The sequence below is a fragment of the Pseudorasbora parva genome, chromosome 11 (genome assembly GCF_024679245.1).
Source record: "Pseudorasbora parva isolate DD20220531a chromosome 11, ASM2467924v1, whole genome shotgun sequence".
NCBI lineage: Eukaryota > Metazoa > Chordata > Actinopteri > Cypriniformes > Gobionidae > Pseudorasbora > Pseudorasbora parva.
In genome coordinates this window covers 17,427,271-17,440,203 of record NC_090182.1, presented here as the reverse complement: position 1 = coordinate 17,440,203, position 12,933 = coordinate 17,427,271, and the positions used below count along the sequence as shown (strand labels likewise).

General features: G+C 37.5%; 1 protein-coding gene across 6 annotated transcripts in view; it reads left to right on the top strand.

The window, feature by feature from the left end:
• The window catches only part of atp8a1 (ATPase phospholipid transporting 8A1), a 158,570-nt gene that overhangs the window by 32,393 nt on the left and 113,244 nt on the right, over window positions 1–12,933 (top strand). For all 6 annotated transcript variants that reach the window (XM_067457301.1, XM_067457302.1, XM_067457299.1 and 3 more), the window contains exons 2-3: window positions 2,497–2,611; window positions 10,240–10,339. In XM_067457301.1, coding sequence (XP_067313402.1) covers window positions 2,497–2,611; window positions 10,240–10,339 — 215 coding nt within the window. The remainder of the gene's footprint in view (window positions 1–2,496; window positions 2,612–10,239; window positions 10,340–12,933) is intronic.

Sequence of the window (12,933 nt, the reverse complement as noted above, 5' to 3'; positions counted from 1 at the left end):
TATTGGATTGCAGGCACTCTAATGTTTAGTCTACAAATAACGTTTTTGTTCATGGATCAACTGAAAGCAGCACAGACTCCATAGTGGTTCAAAAAAAGTTGATTAATATTATCAACAGAGCCCTATATATTTCTTTTTTAACTTTATTAATATAGTCAATGCCTGACTGAAACCCTAATATACTGTCAGATAACTAACCAGCGTTAACTGTGACAAGTGGAAAATTATAATTTATTTGTATCTCTGGTGTCCAAACTCCTGCTCCACATCATGTCTGGTCTATCGCATTGCACTGCATTTTCACTTTCTATTTGACATGCATCCATAAATTCCCCAAATCAGTTAAGAACAACAACATACTACTTCCTTAAATACAACATTTTGTAGCAAAACTAGTAGTAAAATGTAGCTAGAATAAAAATTAAAGTGTTATTTACTTTATTAAATACTTATTAAATCATTTACAATGTGCTTTTTGGGCACATAGGGATGTTTTGTTAAATGTTGCTATCCTCTGACATCAGTTTGCTCTCCAAAGTATAACTATAGCCAAGTAAACCCACTCACAGTCACACATACAGCTACACTGCAGGTTTCACTTCCACAGTGTTGTTTGGCGGTCACTTGTAGCTTAGACATTTTAACCTCTCTAGTGTCTGCGTCTTAATGTTACCACAGGAATGTTCAGTATGTGTAGCATTCAGTCTTAGAGCTTTAGCTGTGTTGTCAAATGCACAGAACAGGTAAAATAGCTCTTTGAAGGGAACACTCCTATAAGGGATTAATTGTTAATACTGTTAAGCAATTAGACTGCTTAGGTGGAATGTGTCTTGTGTAAAACTTTTGTTAAATTGGTTCATCAGTGGGGTGTGTGGAAGGCGTTTAAAGTCTAAAAATGACTCATGTTTAGACTTTCAACACCCTCCATGGAAAATGAATGTTTTACATAATATACTGACAACTTGTTCAAATTGTTCTCATAAAACATATAACTCTTTAATAAGGGTAAACTAGAAAATATGTTTTGTTTTTATACAAATTTTAACATCCATTAAATATTTTTTTGCATCAGACGACTCAACCCAGTTTCTTGTAAAGTTCTAGGTTTGTTAATTCTATTCTTATTCTAATTCCATATATATATTGCGGCGTGCGCATCCTCAATAGTCATATCACAGGATGTGCGCTGTCAAATATAGAGATAGTTGATCCATGATCCGTTTGGGCCAGATACCCTCCGGTTCGGAAAGCATGTGATTCGCAGATTAATTGCAAAGTTGAACCATCATAGTTAAAGTTTATAATTTGCATCTGTTTAATCCTGACTCCTGTTTAAACATCTAGCGCAGGAAGACTGTGACTCGCACACTGTTTTCTGTGTGAGCGCACAGAGCTGTGCAGATTGAATGTGAACACAGAATTCAGTTCTCTTCCTATTATTTTTTAGCTTAAATGGACACGTGCATGCAAAATTAAGTCAAAATGCCCATCTCCGCAAGTATCCTCATAAACACAGACGGTTAAGTGTTCTTAACAACTGGGAAAAACAGATGCATGTAATTTATATTTGAATTATGCATTCGTCTTAAAGTGACAGCATCCTAATATACCCACAACTGTTTGTCACTAATGTTAATCAAACATCAAATACAAAAGAGAAAATCACTTTTGTAGTTTAACAAAGATAATAAGTAAAATATACTTAATTTATACAGTGTAAGACTATGCAGTGTTGTTTTTTTTTCATGCTCCAAATTAGCCACAAACTTTATTATCTTGAGCGTGAGCGCGCGCGCACGTGTGTGTTGTGTGTGTTGTGTGTGTGTGTGTGTTGTGTGTGTGTTGTGTGTGTGTGTGTGTGTGTGTGTGTGTGTGTGCCTGGATGCCTGGAGGCAAATCAATTTGAGCTGCCCTTCTTTCATTCATCTGCTCAAATTGATTCGCCTGCAGGCACCCATGTTCCCTTGGGCTCAGTGTGCCTGTAATGTCACACATTTCTTTTTCCACTGGCTGTCACCAGCCCTAATAATGACTTAATCTACTTGGATATCTGAATTGAGTGACTCTAGGGACCACAATAACTATACACACATATTTGTTTGTTTGTTTTTATTAGTTATACACGCATTTATTCAAAAAAATTGTATAGATGCATTGCATTTTTTTTCCTTTAATATGAGTTTTGTATGTCCATCTTTATGTCAGCAGCTAAGCTACTCCATAAGAATCACATATTGCAGAAAAGCTTCAGCTGGACGTTATAGGTCAAGTCTTAAGTTTCTCTGAGTCTTGTTAAAGATATAATCTTTAATGTAATCTTGTTAAAGGTGATTTGTTTTCACTGGCTGGGAGATCTAAGCTTCATAGTATGAATAGCCATGGCTTTTTATAAAACACAAGCTAATATTTCATTAAAGTGACATGCCCCTTTTTTGCATCCTTTATTTTGCATTTGACTTTATTCCTCTCTGTATTTTCCTCTTTTCCTTATCTCAGGTTATGAAAAGACGGAAGACACTTCAGAGAAGACTTCTCTAGCAGACCAGGAAGATTCCAGGCTAATATTCCTCAATCAGCCCCAGTTTACCAAATTCTGCAATAATCGTGTCAGGTAAAGTCACACTCACACCTGTGCTTCTGAGAGTTGTGTATTTTAAAAATATATTTTACCTAGTAGTTATTTGTGGTGTTCATTTTTGTGAACACAATACTTTTTATTCAGCAATGATCCATTAAATTGATATAAATTGACAGTAAAGACATTTTTGTTATAAACTGTTCTTAAACATAAAAAAATGTATCACCGTTTCCGCAAAACATTTAGCACCGCTATTTTCAACATAATAGTAACAATTTCTTAAAGGAAAACTTCCCTTTTTTTGAAAATAGGCTCATTTTCCATGTCCCTTAGAGTTAAACAGTTGAGTTTCACCGTTTTTGAATCCATTCAGCCGATCTCTGTATCTGGCGGTAGCACTTTTAGCATAGCTTAGCATACATAATTGAATCATTTAGGTCCATTAGCATCAGTGATCAAAAATGACCAAAGACTTTATTTTTTCAAAGATAATATTTTTCCTGATTAAAACTTGACTCATCTGTAGTTACATCGTGTACTAAGACCAACGAAAAATTAAAAGTTTAGATTTTTATACCGATTTAGATTTTTCATTCCTGCGTGAGAATTATGGATCTTTGCGGTCGTACCATGGGTTCAGCGGCGCGATGATATAACGCAGCACCTGAAAGTATTCCTCAGATAGGTAACTTCCAATACGACCGGCACTAAGTTTGTGTCGTTGCAGCCGGCAAATTATGTAGTGGATTTACTGTGCGATTAACCATATGGTTCTGTGTGTCGTAAAGAGCTGTGATAGTGAGTCGAAGGTGTATACTACTACCATCATGTTTCACAGACCAACGAAAATCAAGTAATGAAAGAATCAGTGGTTTACTGCTCTGAACCATAGATATCAAAACACCGGTAACGTTATATTCAAATAAGAAACTGCGTGTTTGCTCAAAGCATTTGGGACCAGATGACTATTTGGAAAACATGGACAGCGTTACCACAGTACGGCATCTAAAGGATCTGGCCAGACAGGGCGAAGTGTATCATCCCCCCTGGCTGTAAGTGTTACATTATTATATTTTAGTTAGCTTGAACGACCAGATTGAGAAGCACTGATGTTGTCTTTAGCTAACTAACCTGTGAATGAAATCGCTAAGCGTGGGGGTTTTGCGCGGCCATTTGGTTTATACAGTATATAACGTTAGTAGTTTTATTTTTAGCATTCTGGTGAGGTAGTGTATAGTTTTGAGTAATAGAATGTTTAATTGCCGGTATTATTTATTTACAGTTTCTATGGTACAAAATACTACGTTAGTGATGTTATGTTCTGTTCCAAGGCTTCGGAGCGTGTCTCATGCATTGAAAATCATTTGGTGGCCACAGAAACAACGGAGAGTGCACACTCTCTCTGTCTTCATAATAAGCAGTCTTAGCATATTTCATTCACATATTACGTTAACAGTTAGTCAAAATCAAACGGTCGGCAGACCGAATCCATGTCAGACCATTTATCCTTGAATTTTGACTCTTCTCTGACTCACCAGTTTGAATCTGCTCTCCTTGGCCCTTCTGCCACAGTCTGTTCAGCCTTTCTCTTTCACATTTCAAAAGCTCGTCTTCAGTGTAACTGTTATTCTGGTTCAAATAGATACGGTTCGGGATCTGCACCAAAGTAAATATCTTCTGAATCAAACGTCAAACGTCTCCATGGTTACAACGCACACTCTCTGAGCAAGCAGATCGTCATGCTGTTTATGTTGACAGAAGAAGGCGCTGTGTAATATCATTGCGCCGCTGCACCAATGACGACCGCAAAGTTCCTATGCCGGAATGAGAAATAAGTTCCTAGCTATAATGGTCTAAAACATAGAAAGTTTTCCTTTTTCGTTGGTCTTAGTACACGATATAACTATAGAATAGTCAATGTTTAAATAGGAAAAGTATTAAAAGTCATTTTTTTGATCACTGATGCTAATGGACCTATATGATTCAATGAAGTATGCTAAGCTATGCTAAAAGTGCTACTGCCAGATACAGAGATTGGCTGAATGGATTCAAAAAGGGTAAAACTCAACTGTTTAACTCAAAGGGACATGGAAAATGAGCCTATTTTCAAAAAAAGTGGAGTGTTCCTTTAAGCACCAAACTGACGCATTAGAATTATTTCTGAAGGATCATGTGACACTGAAGATTGGAATAATGATCCAGAAAATTCAGCTTTGTAACCTGCATTTTAAAATATATTAAAATTGAAAATGGTTATCTTAAATTGTAATATTTCCCAATATTTCTGTCTTTACTGTACTTGTTTTATCAAATAAATGCAGCCTTGTTGGCGTAAGAGACTTCTTTCATAAACATTAAGAAAATCTTTCTTTGAGTGATGCTGTTGTTTCACTTTTGTAAGTTTCAGAACGGAGTTCATATTTAATATCGAAGAAAAAGTGAAAGTCTAATAAGGCTGTTGAACAGACTGTACTGCCAGTGAGTAGGAAGGAACTATACAAGTAAAGTACCATATTAAAACTACTGAGCTGTATTTGACAAAGAGGTAGTGTTGCTATTTGCCAGCCGCCACAAAGACTCAGTGTCCAAGGACTCATAGTGATTGCTAAGGTGACGTTTGGCAGACAGAGAGGAGGTAGGAGTTAGGTATTGTGGTTAATATGTGATATATGTCAAATTGCATGTTGTACTACGTCAAATAGATAGTTTGCCAAAATTGTGATTCTTTTGAACAAATAGTTTTTGAGTCTCATGTGAATTTACTTAACATGCTCTGTCCTCTTAACATTTATACACGTTGTTGCTTAGTGTGTTTTTTCTCCATCCTGCGGTGAGAGAGCAGTCATTCAGTAGAGATGTCACTCTCAGGTAGCAGATCTTTAGTATTGAAACACAAAAGCATCTATTTGATAGTTCCATCTAGTGATCAAAACAGCCACTGCAGTCTCACTCCCATAATCAGGATAATCACTCACTTATAATACTGGAGTCAGATTATTGCAGTGAATAACAACACTGGGTCTTGCTGTCTCAGGTCTGGACTGTTTATCAGTACTCAGAGCTTCACCGTATATAGAGGGCGGTAGATAAAACAGTAGCTTTTAACGGTTGGCTCCACTGTCAGACCAGGTTAATGTTTTCATTCATGCAGCATTAGCTACTGGGAAGTCCTGATTGCTTGTGTATGTATTTCAGACATGTAAGCAGCCACAAATAGAAAACCTGTTTTGGTTGTAATGGGCTTCTGTGACATTTTGCATGTAATTAGTAGGTGTTCATTTAGAAAGATCACACGCAAAGGTCAGGGTATCATTTTCATTTCCTGGTGAATTTGTTCGCCAAGAAACAGTGACACTTAATATAGCATAAAAATGTGTGTTGTGTTCCTTCAGTAAAACAAGAAGTCTGCAATTTAGAAGGTGTTTACACAAACCGTAATTGTGACCACCTACTTTAACTGTGGCGTTCCTTCTGAAAGTATTTGTATTTCCATTTAATTTTTCGCCCAGGCATTTAAAATGTTCAATAAAGAACCTTGAACCGAACCACACAGCTTCAAAATGAATAACTAGATTACAACATTTCAATATAAAAACATTTTTTTAAATGTTGGGCAAAAAACATTGTGTGCTTGGAATCGACTAATTATTTACTTGTCCTATATGGATTTACTTTGATTGTTTTTTAAAAACATTTTTTTAAAACAGGGGCATAGTAACAACCCAGTAACACAGTGACAGTAAATACCATTTATAATGTTACAAAATATTTCCATTTCACAAAAATGCTGTCCGGCTTTCAGAAAAAAAAAAAAAGATATTATGGGCCAGATTTACTAAAGACAAATTGGCGTGAGTGCATTACAAAAAAAAACTCAGATGGAGTGGAAAATTTGATTTCAATTACATTTCCGTAATGACCACCGCAATTTACCAGTTTAACTTAAGACATGCTTTTTTTGGGCGGTAAATAATTTAAATATTAAAATCCATTGAAATACTCCCCTCCCATACATTTTGCGTCTGAAAAGAAAACTCCTACTCATGCATATGCAATAAGGGCAGCCACAAACATATCTGTGTCCATGCCTTTTCAGTGCAAATTTTTCACTACATGTCTTTAGTAATTCTTAACAGTAGTTTCTTTTAACACCAAAAGAAGGTTTGCACTGGCTGTTGCTAACTGTTCTCGGAGTGATCATTTTACTTAAAATATAAAATATATTGGCTTTATCTTATATCTATGGTAATTTTGTCAGATATGTATAAAATCACTTGATAATGATTTATGAAGACTTGATTTATAAATCTGGATTTTAGTGCAGAGCCGCTGCAGCAGCTTGGAAACGACTGCTGGTTAATAGTCTTAATCATATAAAAAAGCCTGTCACGATAATGATGATTTATATAGATCAGTTGCTGTTTATATTTGTACTTCAATATTGCGGCTATGAAAACCGAGTGCATTTGGACTTCTTCTTTCAAACTGTCTGTAGTTGTCAGGAAAACACTATAACGCTTTGAATAATGCCTTCTTTTCACCTGTTGGTGTCCGCTCTGTGTATGAAGGTCTGAAAGATGATGGAGGGTAAACCTAATGGGCAATATATGGCGTCACCAAAAAAGGATCAAGGTCATGTCCATATGTCGTGCGATGAGTCGACATACTGATTATCGTAACAGGCATATATATATATGCATATATAATATGCGGTTGAATGTGTCATCTACATGTATATATCTGTGGCCATGATGGGCCATGGTCACAATTTCATTATGGTTTCATTGTTTGACAACAGAAACAGAAAAATATTGTAAATGAGAACAGTGTTATTGGGAACTCTGATGTATTTAAATGCAGTATATGAGTACAGACAGTAGGAGAGAATGATTAGGATGGATGTGCTTTTTTGAGGTTCAAATTTGTGAGCCACGTTTACTGCCATTATAAAGCTGGGAATCATCAGGACACTTATTTATATTACTCTGATTGTGTTCATCAGAAAAAAAGAGTATCACATACACCTAAGATGGCTTCAGGGTGAGTAAATCATCAGAACAAATTATTTTAAAGTGAAATAATCCTTTAAAAACAATTATGAATATTTTGGTGGAGGTCGTAATCTTAACATGACATACCAGCAAATAGCGTTCACACAAAGGAGCAGAGAGAGCCAACCTGCGTCTCTCCTCTCATTTCCTCTACACGACCCCAGAAACCAGATCTAGGTCTGCTTCTAGACCTCAGCCAGCTGCTTAGCCTGAACGCTCAGCTCGTTTACCACTACTTGGCTTCATCATGCTTTTAAACAAACATGTATCGCACAAGAGGGCTTCGGGATGTTGGCTCATCAGGCAGTCACTAGGGTGACTAGTGTAACCGCTAATCAAAATGCACCCCAGGGTTTAACCACGTGCTGTTTAATCATTTTTATGGAGCAAAGGTTGTGGCTTTTGTTGGCGGTGGTTTGTTTGCAAACGCATCAACTTGCCGTTTTGTCGAAGGCACACAGTGCGAAAAGCAAAAGTGTTATTTTTTGTTGGATAAAAACATCCTGTGTTAGGTGATATGTGAATGTTTGTTTGAGGTGTAATTTAATACCACTTGGCATGTATACTATATTCTAAACACCAGAAGGTTGTATTTGTTTAGGTAAAGCATTTGTTAATATTTTTTCAAATTAAATTCTTTGTAACCCCTCTTCCTTTTAGACTGGTTTGCGAGTCTTTATTTTCATATACACTTGATGTGGCTTGAGGGTGAGGAAATCTTGGGGTAATGTTCATTTTAAAGTGGACTAATCCTTTATATAAACTGTATTAGTAACCACTGACAGTAGCATTTTTGAAAGGTTCTGAAGAACTTCATATACTGATTATGGAGTATTAATTTATGATTTAACAATAGTAACAATAACCCCAACCCCAACAACTATAAAACAGAATGGTGCTTGCAGGTCCAAATCTTCTGATACCGTTGCTGTGCAGTTACAAAATTTTTCTCGAAACACCTTAATTGTCTCCTGTTTCCCCTAGATACTGATTTAAAAAATAAATAAATTCAGTATGCTTTATTGAGTGAGGACAGATGGAGATCTCACTCTTCACCCTTGCTCTCCTCCATTAATTTGAGTTGCCCAGCAACCTGGAAATGTGTGTCATTTATCTGAAGAACAGTAAGAGCTCTAGCTTCTGTAAGCCACCTGACGCACGCAACTACACTGATCAGAAGCTGAAAACTAGCCAAGAGAAAGCAGAGAAAAGCGAGAACGACAGGCCCCTGACAGAACTTTCCATCCCGTACAGTGCTGCTAATTGCAGTGCTACGGTGTGCCGTGTGCCGTGGACTGATAAGGATCTCTTTGAAGACCGGATCAGTGAAACGTAGAGGCAGTTGAGAGGACACGTATCACTTTTCACTCACAGACTGTCAGTCTCTCCAGTGTGTGCTTGCGTGCTTGTGTGCGTGCGTGCGTGTATATTTTTTATATATATTACACACTCATGAAATGTGAGGACAGGAAGTATTCTGCATATTTACTTTCTCAAAAAAAACTCTATGATTTATAAGCCTTTTGAAAAGTGGGGACCTGTCTTGGGTCACAGAAGAGACACAGAAAGAGACTCAAGACCCAACACTCTGGATGAGCTGCAAAAGGATTCCCGACCAAGTATTGAGTACATAACTGAACATAATTATTTGAAGGTTGACTTTTTTTGTATTAAAACCACTTTTCTTTTATTGGTCGGATGAAATATGCTAATTTTTTGAGATAGGAATTTATGGTTTTCATGAGCTGTATGCCAAAATCATCAGTATTAAAACAATTAAAGACCTGAAATATTTCAGTTGGTGTGCAATGAATCGAAAATATATGAAAGTTTAATTTTTATCATTACATTATGGAAAATAAGTAATTAAATATAACATTTCTCTTAAGTTTGTGTATTCAAATACATACATATTTATACATGGTATAATATATTTTATAATATATAACTAATAAAAAATACTATTATTTTGATCATTTTTCTTGGTGTTCTGAGAATATTGTATTTTGTTTTGGTTTTATATGTTATTATATGAATCATTGGTGAATACATTTAAATACCAATATTTTGAGCATGTGTTGAATGAGTGTTTCTTGGTGGATCGTTCTTTTGGAAAGTGGGTGGATAAAGAGGTAGGTGTCAGGGTTCAGAGTGGGACGTTTATCTCAGTTTAAAGTGGCTTCGCTGTCTTGAGCCTAATGTGAGCGTAAATCAGTCGGCAGTCTAAGAGATGGAGGCTCTGGCAAGCTCCCACCATAGTTCACTCAAACTCAAGAGCTCTTAACAGCCCAGTCTCTCTCTCTTCTCGTCAAACTTAGCTGTTCTTTAGGGTCATTAACTGCCTCTCTTCATCACTCACTGTGTATTTGTGCTTGTGTCTTGGGCTGCATTGAAACTGGGTTTGGCCTGGGGAAAAGTTTTATTCAGTCTGTCAATCAATATCACTTTTCATGGTATAATAGCGACCAACTAAAACATGAGAAAAAGGAAAATATGAAAACATAATGGATGATAAATAAAATATGTCAGCCCAGTCTGCAGATATTGTGGTCATTGTTGGAATGTAACCACCTTTGTCATTTCCTCCGCTCTTTTCTTTATCTCCTACAGCACTGCGAAGTACAACGTTCTTACGTTCCTGCCTCGCTTCCTGTACTCTCAGTTCAGAAGAGCAGCCAACTCCTTCTTCCTCTTCATCGCACTTCTGCAGGTAAGACTACAATGTCATTCCTTCAGGGGAGGAGTATTGATGACAAGCAGGAGATATTAGGACTGTCAGCTCTCGCAGTCTCAGATAGACATCTGTCAGTGAATCTGCTGTGATCAGATACTGGGTTTCTTAAGTATATAGGACTGATAGGAATGGAGGAGAGCAGAGTGAAATCGAGCTCTGGTTCAGACCAATTAATCAAAAACCTAGTGTGAAAACCTCACTGTTATAGTGCATTACATTACAGGCGTGAACACATGTTACTAGCAACACAAGGTCAGTTGCATTTAAAATGGTTTCAGACTGCAGTTCATAATGCCATGCCTGCCACAAGGGGCACTAATGTTATGGCTGGATAACTGTTTTAAAAGTTGTTGACATGTTAATGGCCAGTTACCAGAGATGGAAATTAGCACCCTCCACCAGCCAAATGCGGGTGATTTTGAGTTGTGGCGGGTAAATAAAAATAGCATACTGTTTCACCTCTTTGTAAACTTTGTTCAATGCATGCGAGTGCTGCCTTATGTTCGAATATGACCAGTCATTTTAGCCATCGTCATCCGGAGAGCCAGAAGACGCGAATGAGAAATCTGTCTCTGTCATCCGGAAGCGCGCACACGTCTCACAGCGCGCAGATATTGAGTTATCTTTCAAGTCTTGTGCTTAAACGGACAAACTCGCACAAGAAGTGTCAACATGTCCATCTTGATAAGTATCCTAGCAGACATAGTCTGAATATGCCTTAAGTGAACTGTATACTGTCGAGTAAGATGTCGCGCTCTTGCATTAGGTCTTAAAGAGGCAGTAGCCTTTACTGCTGTCTGTTTAATACCAAATAAAAGATAGACATCACTCACTGCTCTTGACTGAATAGCTTTCGTAAGTTTAATTATTATTATTATTTCTTTAAGTGTTTTGGTTTTCGTCCTTGGTTTCCTCTTTTTCGGCCAAGAATTTTGATTTCGGTGCATCCCTACTGACAATGTTCTGCTCGGTATGTCGTTAACACGCTTCAGAGGATGCAAAAACGAATAGTTTCATTGTTGGGACTAAAAACCTAAAACTGGAAGCCATAAAAGACCACGAATCATCCAAATGCCACATCCAGGTAAAAAAAAGAACGTACAGAGCCCTACTCATTTAATGAAATGCATATCAGTTCATGGTTTGTGTGTGTATAAGAGAGAAAGAGAAAATGTCAGTATTTCATTGATACTTGAGATTAAAAAAACTGCTTAAGTAGGCCTATTGTAGAACTTGTAGTATTAATTTTCACATGCAGTTACACATTGTCGGTTAAAAACAAGAAAGTGGCTGGTAAAAACTAGGGGGGCAACCGATCTCAATCGGCCGATAATCGCTTTGGGATGATTCATCGGCGGTCTCTAAAAAGGCAGATCTCATAAACCGATCACATGCTGACGACACAAAGATGCGCGCCTGTCGTGAGAGCTTTAGGGCATGACATGCAGCGGCACAGTCTCATTCTCTTTCGGGCGCGGGTAAAATAATTATAATGCTAAAAGTGAGGTACAATTCCTCACTTTTACAATTCCTCACTGGGGCGGCAGTGGCTCAGTGGTTCATGTAGATTGTCTACAAACCGGAAGGTTGGTGGTTCGATCCCCGGTTCCACCTGACCAAGTGTCTAAGTGTCATGAGCAAGACACCTAACCCCAGCTGCTCCCGACGAGCTGGATGGTTTAAATCTTGGTTTGAAAACAAACGCGGAAGAGAAGACAATGCTGAATAAAGTCGTTGTTTTTGTTATTTTTGGACAAAAATGTATTTTCGATGCTTCAAGAGCTACTAATGAACTAATTGATGTCACACATGGACTACTCTGATGATGTTTTTATTCCCTTTCTGGACATGGAGAGTATAGTGTGCATACACTTAGATACGCTGTTGGACTAAATATGAAATATCTTAAACTGTCTTCTGAAGATAAACGGAGATCTTACGGGTGTGGAACAAAATTAGGGTGAGTTACTAATGACATAAATTTCATTTTTGGGTGAACTAACCCTCTAATACTGTCAGTCCCGCCGCTAGCCGTCTTGATGAATCAGTGAATCAAGTCAGTGACTAAAATGATCAACTTCACGTCGTTTCTGTTAGTAGCATGAAACAAATTTGTTATTTATATTATTAAACTACAGAGCGATTAAATAACACTCTTTATAATGTTCGGGTCTGTCAATCACATGTATATCTGCAGTGCACACTTGTCCAAACTGCCGTTTGAATGACGCTGTTAACAGAAGCTCTTACTGTATTCATGTCGATGTCGTGTATGATGTTGGTTGTGGTGAAAGTTTTTTGTGAGAGAAATAATGTTGCGAAGTTTACTCATGTTTATTCAAAACTGTCAACAACTCGGTACAATAACACTTTCTCAGCAATCTTTCCCCAACTCCGTGTCACTCTCGACTGGCAGGGCTGCAGCTGCTGCTCGCGCATGACTAAACCACGCCCCATCCGCCACATAATCTCATTTCAAATGCAAAGATGTCAGCCAGTCACAACAATGTGTGTTTTCACTGAAGACTCACAGCAGACACACCTCTTGAAACAGAGCATTCAAGCCAGAA